Source organism: Balaenoptera musculus, chromosome 17 (genome assembly GCF_009873245.2).
Source record: "Balaenoptera musculus isolate JJ_BM4_2016_0621 chromosome 17, mBalMus1.pri.v3, whole genome shotgun sequence".
Lineage (NCBI taxonomy): Eukaryota > Metazoa > Chordata > Mammalia > Artiodactyla > Balaenopteridae > Balaenoptera > Balaenoptera musculus.
In genome coordinates this window covers 29,646,600-29,668,180 of record NC_045801.1, presented here as the reverse complement: position 1 = coordinate 29,668,180, position 21,581 = coordinate 29,646,600, and the positions used below count along the sequence as shown (strand labels likewise).

General features: G+C 36.4%; 1 protein-coding gene across 3 annotated transcripts in view; it reads right to left on the bottom strand.

Moving 5' to 3' along the window:
* Nucleotides 1-21,581, bottom strand: part of RSPO2 (R-spondin 2) — a 166,594-nt gene that overhangs the window by 61,157 nt on the left and 83,856 nt on the right. For 2 of the 3 annotated variants that reach the window (XM_036830624.1, XM_036830625.1), the window contains 2 exons: nt 2,943-3,086; nt 704-892 (listed from right to left, as the gene is read on the bottom strand). In XM_036830624.1, the coding sequence (XP_036686519.1) occupies nt 704-892; nt 2,943-3,086 (333 nt within the window). The remainder of the gene's footprint in view (nt 1-703; nt 893-2,942; nt 3,087-21,581) is intronic. The other variant, XM_036830626.1, reaches the window with a different exon arrangement.

Sequence of the window (21,581 nt, the reverse complement as noted above, 5' to 3'; positions counted from 1 at the left end):
CATTTCAACATACTGACTCGGCTCCAGCCAGCACCTGAGCTATGTACACTTCTCCTAATTTGTAAGTGGGCCTAATCCTGTTATTACAGAATAATTACTGCAAATCAGCACAATTACTACAAAGACACAAATAAACATACACATACCAGTAGCTGTTTTCCACAAATTATTATCAAAACAAAGAGAACCGGCTAATTGTGGTAACATTAAGACAATGTTTATTCCTCCCAGTGTTTGGGCAAGTTTATTTTAAGTTGTCATCTTCAACTAGTAATGATACAGATGATTTTACAGATTCCATAAACCTTTCTAATCTAAACTCTTCTCAACTGAAAGTTGGCTACTTCTCTTAGAGCAAAGGCCTGATTTCATAAGAACTGGCTTTTATGGTACAATAACAAAAAAAAAGAAAAAGTAAAAAACCAACACACACACACACACACACTTTTAGAAATCTCATTTTAAAAGCTCATTTGTAATGTAGTCTTCTAAATTATTTTCAAGGTACCATGAAATTAAATATTCACTTTACATTCTTCACAATATAAGCATTCGTCTCTAAGGAAGTATAATGTGGAATATTCTCACCAATGTTATTATCAGGTTTCCCTCATGGATAAATACTTTTTTGGGAGTGAGGGTGATTAGACAGGAGGAGAATTCAGAAACCACACAGCCCACAATAGGGATTATCTGAACTTACCTCCTGGACAATGCCTCACGGCCATCTTACATCTCCTGGATTCAGCGATCGTTGGACATGGTATCGTGTCTTTTGCTGGCTTTTTAACAATTTGCCGTGTTCTGGTTTCCAGACCCCACTTAAATCCACATGTACGATTATTTCTGCTACAAGTTCCCCATTCACTCCAATGGCCAACCTCACATCCTTCTAATAGAGAGAAAACAAACACAGGTGACAATTTGGTATACATTTCTCCACCATCACCAAATTTATATAGCAGTGTTTCTCCAACTCCCCCACCTTCAGATACCAAAAATTAAGTTGTACAGGCCACAAGACCTGTATACACCTTTCAGGAACTTTAACTCTTTGAATTATGGAGTTATAGATAAAAGTAAATAACTGCCACATAAGTAATTTAAAAATTACTACTATTTGTCTTAGTTCATGTTTTGAAGGGATGCTACCGGTCCATTCTAAAGACATTGAAATATATAATCTTTAAAAGGTTCAACAGCTAAAACCTACAGTAAAAGATGCTCTTTTCATACCATGACAGGACACAAAATTTTACAGGTTAATTCTGCATGCCCTCCCCCCTGAAATTCACAAGTGTGTTAGTTTTATTTTGGAAGTAAGTATATGATGAAAAGGATAGGGAGTGTTTTGCATTTTCTGATGCTCTCAGTTCTTTTAAAAGGTGTCTTACACCACAGTATATATTTCTTACTCCCTAAATTGATGCTGCACATTACCATAGTTTGAAAAGTAAACAAATATGGTCAGATATTTGAAAATGTATGTTTTGCCTAGATATGTAAGCTTTTAGCATCCCCTTTTGTAAGTTCATATAGTGGAAAAGTAGGTTACTCTCCAGTACCCTGCGATGAGAGGAAGGGGGAGGAGATAAAAGCATAAAAATATGCAAAGTTAAACCTCCTCATCAAATTCACCATTAAAACCCCCATCACACTAGCAAATGAGGACTCAGGCCTAGAGTCCACACACCGTTAGTATTTGCACGTTCCAGATCTCAGCAGCCGTCATGGGAACTCTTAGATTTTTCAAAGCTATTTAAGATTTTTATTTAGGGGAATGCATAGGACTCTATGGTTAATTTGTTAACAGTTAAGGGTTTCATGAGCATTTCCACTGAACATTTGTAATAGGTGTGGGTCTTGCCTCTCAAAAGCGAATTCAACATTTTGAATATGCTCTTCTAGTGACTTTCTTATTTTTCAGTAAGGTGTTGCCTGTATGCATGTATTAACTCACACATATATAGGAATATATGTACACATTTCTTCAAAAACCTCTCATTTAAATGTGTTCTCTGCAAGCTTCCGAATACATAATTACAGACTACTTCAAAATTTCTACAGGGAAAAAGTTCTCAATTTAAGTCTCCATTTTAAAGAGATGGAAAGCCTCATTTAGAATACATTGCTCTGTTGTACACCATATCAGATGTATAACATGTCAAATAGAATTCAGGCGTGGCAGAGGTGGGAGTGGTGAAGATGCCATCACACCTAAGATTAGATTGAGGCATTTATCAAAATGTAGGTACTGACAGATCTTTACCTTTTAATCAGTGGTATAAAATTACCGAAGTTTTTTTAAACACTCAAAAAATATAAAATTTATAAAATGTGTATTCCTAATTATTACTCACAAACAGCATATATGTGTATATTAAATTATGCATTCTACATATCTAAATTTAGTAAAAGTAAAATTGTTTTAATGCACTTTGCAACATTCAGTCAATCATCAACAAAGTACATTTGGCACAAAAAAATCTCTTCCCAATTGAATTTTTTTTTATACAAATGGCTAAGCAAGAAGCTCCATAATTAATACACATAACAATAGTGCTAGACTAGCTAACCACATGGCACTGCTTGAAAATCTTGTTTTTCTTCTAAACAAAATGTTTTTCTCTAACAGTTACTAATAATTTTATTAAGATAATTAAGAAATGGATGTATTACATAGATAATAAAAACATTATTCTCAGCATTTAAGTGGTTTAACTTAGATGTAAAACGAACAAATTTTGAAGCAAAATGTAATATATGATACTGCCCAACAGCATAAAGTCAGCAAAGAACTTAAATAATTTTCAGTTCTAATTAATAACAAGAGAACCGATTTGTTTCTAGGATGAATACATCCAGCATGCATTTTTTTTCCCCCAAGAAACGGGTGTTAAAATAAAAGTTGAAGTTTGAAAGTTACATGAAAAACTACTCACCCACACATTCCATGGTTTCATCTAATGGTGCAAAACCATCTGGACATTCCTCAAAGCAGCGGCCTCTATGCAAATAAAAGCCTACTTTGCACTTGGTACAAAAGTCTTTGCTAAAGCAAGAATCACAGTTTTCTATTCTGCATCCTAAAAACAATTTTAAAGAGAAAGAGAAAATTTCAGTCAAAAATTTACTGGTTTTGCAAATAAAACTTTCACAAACTCACCGGTTAGCTCAATTGGAATTCTAGTGGTCAGAGAAATATGTGTTCAACTCATTTGTTTCCTCATGCCATCTCCTAAATCACTCCTACCTCTTCCAACACTCACCACATCAATAGGCTAAGACAAAATTTCAGCCTGGGGCCCGAGGCAGCATGAGACCCTTCAGAAATTTTTGCAACTCCAAATGGGATTAAAACGAAGGATTAAAAAGAAAAACACTCCCCCTACAAATTATGTTGCTGGTGGGATTGAAATCTGTTCTGCTCTTCCAAAGACCTACTATGAAAAACACAATGGGAACACTCTAGTCAGTATCTTCTGTTCCAAGACAGTAAGTTAAAATTCTGTTTAATGCATTTACTTTCATCAGAGGGTGTCTTAACTAGGAGGGGTACTTTAAGTCATTTTTTGGAAAACCCATAATGTGCCATACATTTCCATTTAGTCTTCACTACAATCCTCAGCGTGAGCAGTGGTACCCCTATTTTGCAAATAAGGAACCTGAGACTAAGTCACAAAGCTGGTAGTGGCTGAGTTGTTCTGAAAGCCCCAAACGGACTGCCTCTAAATCGTTCTCTTTTCTCTATAACACACTAAACTGAATTTCGTTGGAAAGGTGAAAGAGAAATGCTTTCAGTTCTGCTAGGTGTGGTTTTGAATCCCAGCTCTGCCCTTACCAGCTGTGTGACTCTGAACGGCTGCATGCCTCTCTGAGCCTCTGTTTCCTTCTGTATAAAACAGGGATGTCACTGACTTTACAAGGTTATTGTGAGGATCTACAATAATATATGTAAATTGACTAGCTCATAATCGGTAGTCTGCAGATAGAAGCACCAGTGGATTAGAAACAGAAACATGTATTTTTCCACTAAACCATTCACATTACAAGGTGTAAAAAGAAGCAATAATTTACAGGCTTGTATTCTAGGTCAGATTCCCTGTATGCGAGGAACAGCTGGGCCAGAGGTAATTGGTTTGTACGGGTGAAAATGAACTCTAAACTACTCTTCAAGGAGAAGGAAGGAAAGGTCAGATAATTGGTTAATTGAAAGGAGAGGTTTTCAACAGATTACAGTACATTATTACTTGTAACAGATTTAATTGATGGCAATTAACAGCACATAAAGCTCTATGAAAACTCCCTGGCAACACTTTTATTATTTTTCATTCATTTAACACGCCTCTGAATGCCAGTACTTATATTTGGTGATTTAACGATTCAGAAAAGCTTTAAAAACTAGTTTCCACAACCGAAGATATAATTGAATAAAAATATAACCAAAACATGAAATCATTGAATATCAAAATTTTGAAAATTGAGAAGATAGAGCCAGAATACAAACACTAAAAAAAGTTTGTTTAAAATAGATTAACCATTATAAATAATGACAGTTTCTAGCCTTATAAAAAGAAAACGGCAATCTTCACCTTTCAATTTTTGAGTCTAAACATGTCTGCATGTATTAAGTGACCGCCACCAAGCAGCTAATTCAACTTCTAAAATGTTACCCAAATTTACAATTGGAAAACCAACTATGTGTGGGTGAAAGTCCACAGTCAAATTACACTATTGCTCTTTCAGGGGAGGATGGTGGACACAGAAGAATGGTTTATCGCCCTATAAAATGTTCATTTGCAGTCTTAAATGCTGTAACCTATATTTTTATAAAACGGTGGTCTATCGCTGGTCAGTAGCTTCTTAATCATGGTCAAAATACATGACCATCATGTCCACAAATTGTTGGTTTTCTTGCTACATTTTTTAAAAAAGCAAGCAGCCCTTCCTGTTAGCAGAATTATTTTCCAAGAAATAATGATAAACATTCCAAAGGATAAAACAGAACTAAAGGGTGAAGAGAACAACGCATTTATATTTTTTTTTTAAAAAGGACTATACATTTCACAAGTCAATTGTTATGTATAAGATCTGATTGTTTTTTGTTTTTTTAACATGGCCTGCACCTACGAGCTTTTTGGCCAAAAAGTTATAGCAATAGCATTTGGAAATAATTTTACAAGGTTCTTTCCTGATCTTTATTATTACTTGTAGCTCCCTTTCCTCATTTCATTCCATGCTCCTAATACCAGTTCACAGAATGTGGAATTTCTGAAATACCTATCATTCTCTCTAAAGTCCCTTAGGACTTCTTCAGGCATAAATCTGGCTAGAAGAAAGCTTAATTACTTGTCCTCAAATTTCAGTACAATAAAAATCTGATGAATTCAAATTATAAAATACTACAACCATGAAAAAGCACAAGGTGAATTACAAGCAATGACTGAGAATAAGCTCTGAGCCCCATCATTAAATGAAAAATGGCAAGTTGCAGGATATATAGAGTATGATGCAATAAAACCACATATACACGTGTATGTGTATGTATATGAAGTAGCTTAAGAAGTTAATTTGGGAAGGGGAAATAGCGGAATTTTGAAATGTTAAAAATTATATTTCTGAGTCATATGAATATCTTTAATTGTAATGTATTTGTGTATTAAAAGTAAAAGAGAAAAAGATATTTCAATATACATTTGTGACCTATTTAAATATACAGAAAATGCCACTGTATTTACATTCTAAAAGAAATTCTTTTGATTTTTAAACAGGCAAGAATGAATAAAGGAATGTTATCCCATCCCAATTTTTTTTCAGATTTGGGAGCATGAGGTTATACCCCTTATATGATAATGCTGAACCTGCCTTAGCCTTCAAAATAATCATTTGACCATCTCTTGCCAGCGTCCTTTGCTTTCATACGTTCAATGGTGCTTTCCAAATCATTAGGAAAAAAGTTAAACATTTTTTTATTCATTGAACCATTTAAATAAAAACTTTGATTGGTGCAAAGCCGTAACGACGTCAGAAGCTCCACTGACCTTCCTGGTCTCAGTCACCCTTCGCCACAACATAAAACCAAAGCAGGCCGCCCACATACTTAGCAGCCTGAACTGACACAATGCATTCACTCACAAACACCTTTGAGCCAAAAGCTTTTTAAAGCTAACAGCAACATAAAACCAACTACACTGCCAGTCTGCTTCTTTTCAGGGATTCACATCAATTCTACTAACTCATTTTTTCATACAAAAGTAAAACATTCTCATTACGAATAAAAATTCAAAACAGTACAGAAGGTTTAAAGGAAAAGATAGAAATAGTCTTCCTTACCTGATGACACATCGGGTCTACTCCCCAGAAATAGCCACTGTATTAGCCACTGTATTAACACTTCAGGAAAATCTTTATGTCCATTTTATAAATAAATGAGTTTTAAAACACCAATGGGATCATTCAACAGACTGAAAAACTTTGCAAAACTTTATACTGAATAAGAGAACAGGTATATCAAACTTTACTAAACATGGGTCTTGTCTCTAAAAACCTGGGCTTTAAGTCCTTGTTCAGAAATACAAGACCCTGTTTTATCCAATTTACATGCTTCTAAATTTATAGTGCCTCCTCAAAACTGTAATCCACCAAGTGAGGGCTGCCAGTATTGGTTTAAGTAAAATTATTGTCCAAGTAAAACTGTGTCCAAATGCAACCTGACGGGGCTGTCATTTGGCAAGGGAGGCTTGCTCTGGCCAAGAAACAGAAAAATAGCCTGGGTACCCCTTCTGTCCTTCCACAGTACCCATACCAGCTCCATTATAACATTTCTCAAATTATACTCTAGTTCAGTTCAATAGTTCATTCCAAACATTCTTCAAAAATTGAGTATGTGCCAGGTATTGTGCCATTTTATGAGAAGATAAAATTGTAACACCCATTCCCTGTCCTGGAGGTGGAAAAGCCAAAGAGAGGGGGCCATGTGGCACTTTCAGGGCATTGCAACATAGCATAGGAGATGTTAGAAGCATGTGCTGGGTACATGAGAGGCAGAGAAGATCCATTTCTGTTCTGCCATTACAGACTTTTTTTTTTTTTTTTCAAGCTCTGAATTCCTTGTTTCTAACACAGTGCCGGACACATGGTCGAGTTTTAGTGCTTGCCAAGTGAATGCCATTTAAAAACTCAATTCCTTTATATTTAAAAACTCATTTGAATGCTTAATATGAGATTGCTTCATATGCACTATAAATATCTTTAATATAAAAAGAAAATCTATGGTTGCTGGTAAAGGACTACAAATCTTACTGGAGGAACAAATAGTCCAACACCTGAAAACAATTATAACGGAGAACGCAAATATTGAAGTGTGGCAGGTCATGTGTGCTATGGGATTTGGAACCTCCGCTGAGCAGGTTTGAGAGAGACAGAGGGGAGAGCAGAGTCCTGGGAGGGCGACTCCTCCATCATAACACAACGGTGATGGTTCACATGGGGCATGACACCCATGAAGAGGGGCAGGAACGAACTGGAGGTTAGATGGATGAGGTGGCTGTGGGTGGAGGATTTCACCTCTTGTTTTATTTAGTTTCAAAAAAGGAGGTAAAATTATAAATTACTTGTGGTTTTAAGTATTGAAGTAACAATTAAAATGAACAAAAATGAAGTTAAGTTCAAATTAGGGCTTGGTCTAACTAGCAGTAAGAGGTCCCCATAGATTGCACATGAGAATAACGTGATCAAAATGGTATCTGGTTTGTTCCCTCACTTTGACAGATAACCGCCCCTCGGGGCCAGGCGCCATGATGATAGCTAGAGGGACGGATGAAAAAGCAGAGTTCCTGCACTTCAGGATATTCTGTCTACTAATAGGAAAGGTACCCAGGCAGGCAACAAGGGAATAATGTAACTACGCTCAAGTCTATACAGTGAACTGGGGAGAGGGTATTTTCAGGAAATCAAACTACCTGAAAACAGGAGTAGAGTGGAGGTAAGGAAAACCACTGACAGCCTCCTGCTCCAAGAGCTGACGGTCATGGGAAAAGGAGTTACAGTGAATCAACAGAACCAACACACTGGGTGGAGGAGAAGATGAGCTGAGAGAAGAGAAATATCCACAGTTATCCCCCTCGCCTGCCTCTTCCTTTGCTGCCGCAGCTCTCAGGGCCTTGACGCACCGAGAGTTTTATTTATCTCCCCAGCAAAATCTAGATGACAAAAATCACCTCTTATTTGAATATCTCAGCGTGGCTAATAATATAAACAAAAAAATGAAAACCTTAAATGAAAAACAGAGAAAAATCAACCTCTGTTCAACCCAACTGTGAGCCCGTAATTCTATAGGTTATGATCAATTATTAGAGAAAGGAAAGAATCAGTGAGGTGGAGAGGGCCTCAGCCACACACTGAGGGACCTAAGTTATTTCCTGGGCACCAGGGCCATGGGCTGCAGTCTCCTCAGCACACCGTGACCGTCTGACCGCTTCTTGCTCTCTAATTGCCCTTCAGTGTCAGCCTCCTGGCACCTCCTTTGGAACGTGGCATACACACCCGTGGTGGGCGGCTGGGGGGAGATTCAGTCTTCAGTTAGCACTTGCAAGGATCAAAGAGCATCAGGTCAACCCCTGGAAAACCCTAGAGGTTTCTCGGCTCAGTGTATGCTAAAATTTGGACAGAAATTTAAGGGACAGGTTGTTCCAAAAGACATTTGAAATTAGACTTTTAGCAGTTTTTTCACATGGAAAGTACTAGACTGTGCAACTTCACATGAGGTTTCTTAAAATTGTTTAAATATTTTTAGGCTTTTCTAACAACTTCAAATACTGCTGTTTAACATTCCTTCTCAAAACTTGCAATGGTTTATAAATATCCCTAAATAAAGTTTTTAAGCTTTATGTTACACAAATCATGCCTTTCTAATGTGTACTATTGCAGTAATCCCATTAGAGTAGGGGCTGATGAAAACTTATGACCTAAAATCTAAAATTACATTTTTTCTAGTAGGGTCTAGTTACATGCAGCTCACCAGAAGCTTCATTATATTTCAACCTAAAGAAAATAAAGGACAGATTCAGAGATTTCAGGACTCGGTGTTTCATACTTACAACTGAGCTATTTGAATGATGATGCAGTAAACCAGCATTAATTTCACTAAATTAAGAGAAGATCCAGGGTAGAAGTCTGTGTAAAACCCACCAGAGTGGATTTAAATAAAGATTGCCTTTATTAGTTAGGAGAGTTAGCATAGAGTGAAATTCAACTATGTCAAGTGTGGAACAGGACATTTCAAACAAGAGCCAAGGCAGGGAATAAGAACTATGTTGAGAATATAGTGGCCTTTCAAATAGTACAGTGGTTAGCAGGTCTGAGGTTACAATCTTGGCTCCCTTACTGTTGTGTGACCATCAGCAAGTCAGTAGAGCTATCTTTGCCTCAGTATCCTCACCTTTAAAAAGGAGGTAACATCAGGCCCTATCTCAGAGTTGAGAGAAGTCAGAGGTTTAATAGAGGCAAAGATCTCAGCATAATATCTGAGAAAAGAACGTGAGCTATTATGAGTATAAAAATTTGCCAAACTAGGATAGTCCAAGATGGTGGATGGAAGGAAGCTCAAAAAAGGTACCAAGACACTGTATGTGTATGGGTATATATATGTATAATTATTTTAATTATATATCCTATACATTCATATAATAAATTTTAATTATATACATATGTGTGTATATGTATACATATATATATATACATACATACATACATAATGTACTACTTAAATGAAAGGCATTATCCAAAGACCACTGTCTACAGTAAACATAGTAGCTTTACCCTTGTTTAGGTCATACGGCTAAACAAACTGAATACAATCATTTGTTGAGTACCTACATGGAAAGTCATCTACTTCAAACATTCAGAACCAGGATTTAGGAAAACTGAGATCTAAATGTAAGTTTGAATTTGCAGGGGCGGAAATTACATGCTCTTTGTGCCCTACTCCCTTCGCCATCAGATAGGAGGAGAAAATATCTGACTTACCTATATCAGATCTTTGTTCAGAGTATCAAATTAAAGATGAGAACAAAAAGAAAAGGTTAAAAGGTACCACATAAAATGTGTATTACTTTCTAGAGCCAAATAAGCCTAACCTTCAACAAATACTGTGTCAAACATGCAGCACCCCCTTCCAAGCACTATAAAGATGTTCAATTTATGAAGTGCACTAAACATGGTCCGTCATGGCCGTTAGGGCAGTGACCACAAGGATGGGAAAAATCGTGGCCTGGTAGTAATTTTAATTCTCAAATTGCAATTAGGTAGGATGAATGGACTCAATCCAGAAATGTATACATTGCTTTTCAGATAATTATAGAATTCTGTTTTATATGCCAAAAGTGCCCTTTATTTCAACTTCACAGGATATATATGCTATCAAAAATTGTTTTCTCCTGATTTATTTTAACTTAAAGTGTTACAACACTTCTTAAAAAAAAAAAACCCTCAAATTTGTAAAATATGTTGCAGGGAGCTTCACTGTGACGTCTGACTATTTTAAAAATTATATCTTGCCCACCCACACAAAGAAATCTGAAGAAACATTGAGGCTTGTGTAAAATCATGTGGTCAAATAATAAGGAACTATAAAAATGTTGGCTTCATTTCTCATATGTTCAAGTGATGGATATTTGAAATCATTCTCAAAACAACTGAAATTAAAACTTGGACACGTTTGCTGGGAATACAAAGCTAGGTGTTTAAAGGGCTTTTTTCCCCACATCTAAAGGGGATGAGAGAGAAGGACAACTACCTCAGAATAAAATAGGAAAGAAATGTGATAGTAAATGAGAAAAGTTTTAAAAATTATAAACCAAATTAATATCTCTTATCAGATTTTAAATTCCTACCAGTAGCAGATCTCTCATCTTGGTTACTCCTTGTGCTTTTCCTGTTTTGGTAAGTTGTCTCCCTTTCATATTAAGGTGGAACCAAGGCAGGTTAATAAATTTCAGACCTAAGAAAGACTTAGTTGAATTTTTCCAAATGTTGGAAAATGCAAATCTCTCCACCCAACTAAACAGAAAAGCATATGTAAGCTAATATATGTCTTGCCCTCCACTCAACCTCCATCCAAGGAAAACAAGGAGACTCTCTGAATCCCTTCACCCTCCAAATAGGCAAGAGCAGGAACAGGCAAACTTTTCCTGTAAAAGGCCAGATAGAAAGTATTTTAGGCTTTGTGGGCTACACCATCTCTGTCTAAACCACTCACCTCTGTTGTAGAACAAAAGCACCCACAGACAATATGTAGGTGATTAAGCATGACTGTTTTCCAATAAAAATTTATTCACAAACCCTGAAACTTAAAGTTAGTATCATTTTTGTGCATCATAAAATACTATTCTTTTCGAATTTTTTCCAACCAATGAAAAATTTGAAAGCTATTCTCACCTCAAGGGCCCTACCAAAAAAGGTGACAGGACTGATTTTGCCACTGGTCATAGTATGTTGACTATGATGCCTAGAGAATGATGGAAATCCATGGAGTACATTGAAGGAAAAAGGAAAAAAGAAAAGAATTTCATTTTTAAAACACCAAATGGTAGCATTAAACTTAGAGAGGCATAGTGATGTCTTATACACACCATCTGGCTGTGTGTGTAAGACAAATATCAAATGAATTTGAGGACTCTGAAATTTAGTTATTTCAACATAGGGATAATATTACTTCAATGTTTTACTTCAATGTTTTTCACAGTATATTGATAAATCAAAAAGGGTGACTCCTTATCAGTTAGTAATAGGTCAAAATTCCACCCTATTTTAATAAGCTTTTAATTTCTTGATTATGTGTGGCATTGACTTGTCAGTGAAGGGGTTGACTGAAGAGAAAAAAATAATTTTACAAAATAATGTTTTGGTTAAAACCTGCATCATGTTTATATCTAGTCCTATGGCCTGATATCTTTACCCAGCTCTGTTTGTGAAGGTAACTTTGATGATAAAAGTAGATACAGCCTTCACTGTGCCATGTAGTGGCAGGCAACACTTAGGCTTGTAAGTGGACTTCTCAGAACTTCTGTTATCTGCTCTGTAAATAGGGATAATACTATCTCCCTCATAGGATTGTCAGGAACAAATGAGAGAATGTACAGGAAAGCACTTTAAAAACTAAAGTGCAAAATAGATGCCTTACTTAGACAAAGGGAAACAGAGCACAAGGTAGCATCTGCCTTTAACAGAGAATGATGCTGTCAAACTTGGGTCTATCCTGAAATAATAGGCTCATTCAAGAGAGCTACCAAACTCACAAGAAAATTAAATGTAAGCTTAAAAAAGATTTCCTCTATTAAATATCCAAACAGACTTTTAACTTTCCAAATATTAGTATCATAATTTAAAATTTTCAAATATTTTATAAGTAGTATGGAAAATCACATAGCCATGTTTACCACAGGGAGGAAAATATACATCCTAGCTCTTAGGATATCTATTTGATATAATTTGTCATCCAGATCAAATAGCAAGAAAGAGTACCCTTTGAGTTTTCTCTAGAAGTTACCCAATACAATTTTAAAAGGGTCTATCTTGCAACAAGTAGTCATGGCATTGCTACCCTAGACCAGTATATTAAACATCTGCAGTGTGAAGGTGAATAACCGTAACTGAAGTTGTTAACAGTATCTCCAATCTGGCCTACATCTTAAATCCTTGATGGTTTAACCATACTGGTGCTTCAAGTCATAATGCTCACACTAAGATTGCTCGACTGCAGCTACATGAGGACCTCTGTGATCTTTCAAAAACACAAGTTAGTCATGTCATTTTCTTGCTTTAAAATTTTTCAATGGCTCCCTTTCACTTCCAGAATCAGTTCAAACCCTCGATTTTCAAACTCAAGATCCGATCCTTCTTGATAGACATACCCATCTACTATCCTCACTTCATCACCATGTGTACCTTTCACCCTAGCCATGAAGTTTCCTTAAAACTCCCCATAATCTCCCAGCACCCAGACACCCATGACAATAATTCTTCTCATAGTTGTTAATAACTATGTTCATTATAATCACCCTATTAAATGGAGAGCCCATGAAAAAGACAGAGCGTGTCTTATTCTATTCAGTATTCACAGGGTATGGGTACTTGACACAACAGATGACAATAGATGTATCTACTGAATGACTAACAAATTTAATATTAAATCTCTTTCAGGTTAGAATAAACACTGAAACAGAGTCCACCTCGTTTGTACAAAAATACTTAAATTATAAAGAGCTCCATTTCCAAATTAGGCACCAATTTATTATAAACTACACTGAAGCTCTTATGTCTCATTTTTTGTCTTTCTATAACATATAAAAGTATGCATATTCCTGTAAACCAAGTATAGATAAGGGTTGGAAAGAGAGATTGAACACAGCAGAAACTAGACTTTAAAATTCATATAAAGTCACAAAGAGATCAATATTAAAGAAGTGAATAGCCAATAGCAGATAATACTGTGTTACCCAGTAATTTCTTTATAGATACTCTTGAGAATTATTAGAACTAGAAGGTTATTATTCCAGCGTCTGTTATGTATTTGTCTAAGCTTGCAAACCTAGTTACTGCAAAAGCTCAAATCACAGCTCAGAGTTCCTTCCAATTCAGTGCTCTTTTATTTTTTTAAATTTTTTATTTTTTATAAACTTATTTATTTATTTTGGCTCTGTTGGGTCTTCATTGCTGTGCACGAGCTTTCTCCAGTTGCGGTGAGTGGGGGCTACTCTTCGTTGCGGTGCGCGGGCTTGTCATTGCGGTGGCTTCTCTCGTTGTGGAGCATGGGCTCTAGGCGCGTGGGCTTCAGTACGTGCGGCTCGCGGGCTCTACAGCACAGGCTCAGTAGTTGTGGCGCATGGGCTTAGTTGCTCAGCAGCATGTGGGATCTTCCCGGGCCAGGGATCGAACCCGTGTCCCCTGCATTGGCAGGCAGATTCTTAACCACTGTGTCACCAGTGAAGTCCTCAGTGTTCTCTTAAAGTGATTTTCCACAAATTGATTTCTCTCTTTAGAAAATCAAATGTCTTGCAATCCTTAATGGGATTTAAACACTTAAACTGACCATTCATTTAAAAAATAGTCAAAGAAACTTTGAGATTTTTCTAATATTCAGGTTTGTAACTGTGCATAATAGTTTTGTCTACATCACATGGTGTATTTTTAGGGAACGGTATAATGAAAAGAATATTCCATTGGAGTCAGTAACTCAGACACTTAGGCCACCCTGCTACTGACAATTGTATGACTTTGGGGAAGCACTTCTTTCATAAGCCTCAATATGCACATTTGTTGGGGTTGGGAGAAGAGGGAGAGAAGAAACAGAATCAATTAGGTTTCTTCCAGATCTATGTGTACAGTTTTTAATTAGTTTAAGAGAACTTCTACATGCCTGACAGAGGCCTTGTAGGGTTGTGAACACACACACACACACAGGTTGGTCAGTGAAAGTGTTTACTAATTCAACAAAACATCTCTTTTAAGAACTATTTGAAATATGCTGTTATTACTTGCTTTCCTCAGCACAATGCAATAAGCTATTGCTTACCTTTATCTGAGCTTTGTTTACAGACTGAAAAGATAGGAAATAGTTCACAGTATACCCATTTTAAATTAATAGAAAAGAACCCACAGCTAACGTCATGTTCAATGGTAAAAGCTGAAAACATTTTCTCTAAATATCAGGAACAAGACAAGCATGTCCACTCTCGCCACTTTTATTCAACATAGTTTTGGAAGTCCTAGCCACAGCAATCAGAGAAGAAAAAGAAATAAAACAAATCCAAATTCGAAAATAAGAAGTAAAACTGTCACTATTTGTGGATGACTTCATACTATACATAGAAAATCCTACAGATGCTACTACAGAAAACTACTAGAATTCATCCATGAATTCAGTAAAGTTGCAGGATACAAAATTAATACACAAAAATCTGTCACATTTCTATACACTAACAACAAAAGATCAGAAAGAGGAATTAAGGAAACAATCCCATTTACCATCACATCAAAAAGAATAAAATACCTAGGAATAAACTTACCTAAGGAGGCAAAAGACCTGTACTCTGAAAGCTACTGATGAAAGAAGTCGAAGATGATACAAACAGATGGAAAGATATACCATGTTCTTGGATTGGAAGAATCAGTATTGTCAAAATTACTGTACTACCAAGGTAATCTACAGATTCAATGCAATCCCTATCAAATTACCAACGGCATTTTTCACAGAACTAGAATAAAAATTTTTTTAATTTGTATGCAAACACAAAAGCCCCCAAATAGCCAAAAAGAATCTTGAGAAAGAAAAACGGTGCTGGAGGAATCAGGATCCCTGCCTTCAGACTATACTACAAAGCTACAGTATTTGAAATATGGTACTGGGGGAGGGATGGAGTGGGAGTTTGGGGTTAGCAGATGCAAACGAGTATATATAGAATGGATAAGCAAAAAGGTCCTACTGTACAGCACAGGGAACTATATTCAATATCCTGTGATAAACCATAATGGAAAAGGATATAAAAAAGAATGTATATATATATATAACTAAATCACTTTGCTATACAACAAAAATTAACATAACATTGTAAATCAACTATACTTCAAAAAAAGTAGTATGGTACTGGCACAAAAACAGAAATACAGATCAATGGAACAGGATAGAAAGCCCAGAAGTAAACCCACACACCTAAGGTCAATTAATCTATGACAAAGGAGGCAAGAATATACAGTGAAGAAAAGACAGCCTCTTCAGTAAGTGGTGCTGAGAAAACCAGACAACTACATGTAAAAGAACGAAATTAGAACATTCCCTAACACTGCACACAAAAATAAACTCAAAATGGATTAAAGACCTCAATGTAAGGCCAGATACTATAAAACTCTTAGAGGAAAACATAAGCAGAACATTCTTTGACGTAAATCACAGCAATATCTTTTGAATCCATCTCCTAGAGTAATGGAAATAAAAATAAACAAATGAGACCTAATTAAACTTAAAAGCCTTTGCACAGCAAAGGAAACCATAAACAAAATGAAAAGACAACGTACAGAATGGGAGAAAATATTTGCAAATGATGCAACTGACAAGGGATTAATCTCTAAAATATAAAAACCTCATACCACTCAATATCAAGAAAAGCAAACAACCCAATCAAAAAATGAGCAGAAGACCTAAATAGACATTTCTCCAAAAAAAGACATACAGATGGCCAAAAAGCACATGAAAAGATGCTCAACATTACTAATTATTAGAGAAATGCAAATCAAAACTACAATGAGGTATTACCTCACACTGATCAGAATGGCCATCAATGAACAGTCTACAAACAATAAATGCTGGAGAGGGTGTGGAGAAAAAGGAACCCTCCTACACTGTTGGTGGGAATTTAAATTGGTACAACCGTTATGAAGAACAGTATGGAGGTTCATTAAAAAACTAAAAATAGAACTACCATATAATCCTGCAATCCCACTCCTGGGCATATATCTGGAGAAAGCCATAATTTAGAAAGATACATGCACCCCAGTGTTCACATAAGCGCTATTTACAATAACCGAGACATGGAAACAACCTAAATGTCCATAGAAAGATGAATGAATAAAAAAGATGTGGTATAGGGATTTCCCTGGTGGCACAGTGGTTAAGACTCCGCACTCCCAATGCAGGGGGCCCTGGTTCGATCCCTGGTCAGGTAACTAGATCCCACATGCATGCTACAACTAAGAGGTCACATGCCACAACTAAGGAGCCCACCTGCCACAACTAAGGAGTCCACCTACTGCAACTAAGACCCGCATGCAACCAAATAAATAAATATTTTTTAAAAAGTATGAATGGTAGCAAATATTAAAAAAAAAAAAGATGTGGTATACTTATACAATGGAATATAAATCAGCCATAAAAAAAGAATGAAATAATGCCATTTGCAGCAACATGGATGGACCTAGAGATTATCAAACTAAGTGAAGTAAGCCAGACAAAGACAAGTATATGATATCGCTTATATGTGGAATCTAAAAAAAAATGAACAAATGAAATTATAAACAAAACAGAAATAGACCCACAAACATAGAAAACAAACCTGTGGTTACCAAAGGGGAAAGGGAGGAGAAGGATAAATTAGGAATTTGGGATTACCATATACACACTACTATATATAAAACAGGTAACCAACAAGGACCTACTGTATAGGGTTAGGGTTAGCACAGGGAACTATACTCAATATTTTGGAATAACCTATAAGGGAAAAGAATCTGAAAAAAATAGATATATATGTACATATAGCTAAATCACTTTGCTGTACACCTGAAACTAAACACTGTAAATCAACTATACTTCAATAAAGATTTATGTATCATTCACACACAAAAAAATTTAATAGAAAAGAATCACCCAATTATCCTCATTATCATCAATGCTGGCTCCTTAAAAGAATTGAAAAGGGCTGTCACTTGGTCAATAGTAACCTATCAGGTTGCTCCATTATACCACCACCTTCCTAGATAATCATCTTTAGCATTTCATCAAACAATTTGTTTATCTTTAAATGATTTTAAATGCTAAAAGTAGTTAACATAAATGTCTTCGTAAAATGCAAAAATAGTTTCAACTTTTAGCTTACCTGTTCCACAAATTTATAAAGTGATCCCTCTTTCAAACAAATTGAAAAGCATTCCAGGAAGCATATAGCGCAGGAACAATGAACACGGGTTGTCAGCAGACACATGTTCCTGTATCAACTCCACTACCAGATTTTGAACAAGTGATTTAACTTCTCTAGGACTCAGTTTACCTGATTCTCACAGTCATGTATCTACTTCATAAGCGGTTGAAAAGACTTAACCAGAAGCAAAGTGCTAAGTAAGTCTTCATTATTACTAGTAAGCACATGGTGCCTTTCACAGAAGAGAAGCTAACGTTACTGAGCCCTCCCTCTCACTCTCAGAGACCCCAGCCACCTGGGATATGTCAATCATCCAATTCATATATATTGAGCCCCTATTAGAACGCCAAGTTCTTGACTAGCTGACCTCAGCCAATTAAACTGTGGAGCTGTTGAGACCAAGCTTTTAGATACAACCCCCTAAAACTAAAATCAGTTGGCAAATGTTTTATCCCAGTCATAGGTGCATCAAAATATAGCCAGCTCTCTTGCAGAGATGGCTTTTATTGAGAAGAAAGCATAAGAATCGAGAGATTCAGCAGGTAATCACATCTCAATTGTCTTCTGATAAGGGGACAAGAGGGCCACGGTTTGTGGTCCCTCTAAGGAACTATTCTTTAACCTTATCAAGTTCTGGTCAGGTTATTAACTGGCTAGGAGCAGCTCTTTCAATGTCAAGCTACTTTAGGACAATAAGCTTTCTCCAGCAGGCAGTAACCTGTTAACCTTCTGTAGAATGGCCCCCAAAGCAAGGTCCCTCTTCAGGGAAGAAACCAGCTCAAGAAAGTACTCTTTCAAAGAATGCCAACTGAAAATGAAGACCTTACCCCCGCCACCCCCCACCCCAAAAAAAGACAGATTCTAAAACTTATCTAATAATGTGATTTTTGTTATTTTCTTTTCTCCAAGAGAAGCAGAAAGGTATGGTTAAAGAAACACAGGAATTAGACTCAGCTCTGCTTCATACTGTGTGTCCTTGGGTAGGCTTCTGAACCATTCTGAGCTTATCTTTTCAATGGTAAAATGCAAATATTTATCTGTGACATAGGATTGTTAAGAGAATATTGGAATAGCCATTCCCACCCAGAGTTTGAGAAGAGGGGCTAGGCTGGAATAACAAAAAGCAGTGATTTCTGAAGGCATTCAGAATCCCAGAATGTTAGAGCAATGGTTTCATAGCCTCCCTTAGTTTTTACAGATAAGGACACTGGGGCTCAGAAAATGAGGCTCACCCCTTGTCAAAGAGTAAGTTAGAATACCTGATTGATCTCCATTCTTGAGCCAGCTGTAGACAACGCCAACAGAAGGCCCCTCTCCACCTGAGTAGTCACCATGATCCCGCTTTTCTGTCAGTTAACACTCCCCTGCTCTTGCCTTCAAAGTCTGGTCCAAAATAAAGGTTTACAATGCTTCTACTCATGTAGAAGCCACATTTCAATCAGAATCTTTTGTCAAAACCTTTATCCACAAAATCAAAACATAAGGGAATTAGATTCTAAGATATCAAGACACAGTTATAAATTAGAATACCGTATGTGCCAGAATACTTGGAATCTTAGAGAATTAGAAAGAGGGAGTTATGAGAAAGGGAAGGAGGCAGAAAAGGAGTCAGCAGAGAGTTAGGAGCATTAGAAGCCTGACCTGACAGCCAGTGTATTCTACCATGGTCAACTTAGTAGAGTCCATGTCAGATATATGATTAGTGATTTTGATATTGATAATTAATGAGGGACGTGGGAGAAAATACATATTTCTTCACAATATCCTAATATGCTTAGAGGATATTAAAACGTGTCTTTTACTGAAGGCAAAGCCTTCTACTCCCGAATTAGCGACAGATAGAGACAACATAATTATTACACTGTAGCAGTGATTCCCCAAGTGTAGTCTCTGAGCCAGCCATGGCAGCATTACCTCGAAACTTGCTAAAAAGGCAAGTTCTAGGGCACCACTTCCGACCTACCAAATCAGAAACTCTAGGGGAGGACCCAGCAATCAGTGTTTTTACAGATGATTCTGATGCAGGCTTCAGTTTAAGAACCACCTCACTTTACTCCCTTGCTGCCACTAGAGAATATTCTAAATCAAGTAAAGTGTCTGCCCAGCTTATGGATTCTCCATCCTCATCTTCCAGGATTCCACTCTCAAACTTTATGTGCCAACTCTCAGCTGACTGTCTGCTATGAATGTCCTTTTCCCTCTTGCTCTTACTCACCCTATTCCTCCCTTTGGGATCATTTCAGATAATAATATACTCTCTAGGAAATCTTAAGACTCGCCCATCTCCAAGTGCACATTAGCTGACATCCATGGGTTCCCTGAGTACCCAGTGCATCGCTGTCACAATTCGTACCACGTTGTATTCCCTTGAATTTTTTCCTAAAAACACACATCTGCCCTTGCATAGTGTAAGAAAGGTATGCATTAAGTGTTTGCTACATTTATACACTTTATTAAGCAGTCTAAACTATCTCCCAAATTATAGTGTGCCCTCTCTTTCCTCACCACATAAATACATACTATTAGCACCGGGAAAACTACCCAAGTGCCCCTTCATTATTACGCTTCCTTGACTGTAGTGCAACCTCTACTCCAAAATAAAGAATATGATAGGCTCCTTCAATGATCCCTAACCCATTTGCTAGTTTGCTAAAGATCAAACCTAAAGTAAAATAGCTTTAACACAATACATGATTTAGAACAGTTCTGGTTTCTTTTAAGTGTAATCAGAATAGCCCCTAAATTTGAATATTATTTTTAGTTGGAGAAGTAACAATCATTTATCATCTCCAGGTTTCCCATCAAGGTCTCATCACTGGCACTTTCACACATCATGCTCATCCATTTCCTCTGGACCCCCTAACTCTTCACTACTGACCTAGCTACCCAGGCTAGATGCTGAAGGAAGGAGAGAATACAATTAAGTTACACAATTTCCATACCCTTTCATGACTGTTCTCACTTAAACATTAACCTCTCCCTTCTCTTACCTCTCTTATAATTATGTGACACACCAACCCCATTTGCCTGTGTGCTTCAGCAGCAGTTTAGGTAATGGTGCTATATATTACTGTTGTCTAATTCTGTATCAGTTTCACATGCAACCCAACTGTGTATTCAGTCAATTTGTAAGTATCTTCTAAATAAAGACATTCTTTAGTTTTATTTTACTTCTCCTGTAATCCCACAAATACTGAGGTTACATCAACATATTTGTTAGAGGTCTGCATCTTCACAGATCTTTAAACAATTATAAAGACTTCATGGTACTCAGAGTAATTATATAGGTCCCCTTATTTGGAGTTCACAATTATCCAGATTTGATTTAAAACATCTTAAACATATTTCTGTTAATTCTAAATACCTTGATCTTTTTTCAAATGCATCATCACACTGCATGATTCAAGAATGGCAGTGGTTTCCAAAAGGACTCAAACTTGACATGCAGTAATTCTTTAAAAACACCTAAACACTGATCTTGGGGTTCACAAATTAAGGGATGGTTATACTTAACTTTGAATTTTCTTATACATTCAAAATTCCTAGTTTTTAAACCTATGTCTTTTCATTTCAAAAACAAACTATAGTATTCTCCTGGCTCAAAAGACATTTCTCACAAAGTGCCAAAACAAGGGCAGAATCATAAAATATAGCAGAGTGAAAACAAAAGTAGCAAGTTCACTGGATACAGAACTGCAAAATTTCATTTCCATAATTTTTTGCTTTCAAATGATTTTTTAAAATATACTGCCTCTGGCAAGACAATTATATATATTATTTTCTTATACATAAAAAATTTTACTAGTCCATTTTCTTTCACTTCAGCGTATTTTTGATCCCCTTCCTCGTACATGAATAAAACAAAAACCTTGACTAACATGAGGTAGATACTTT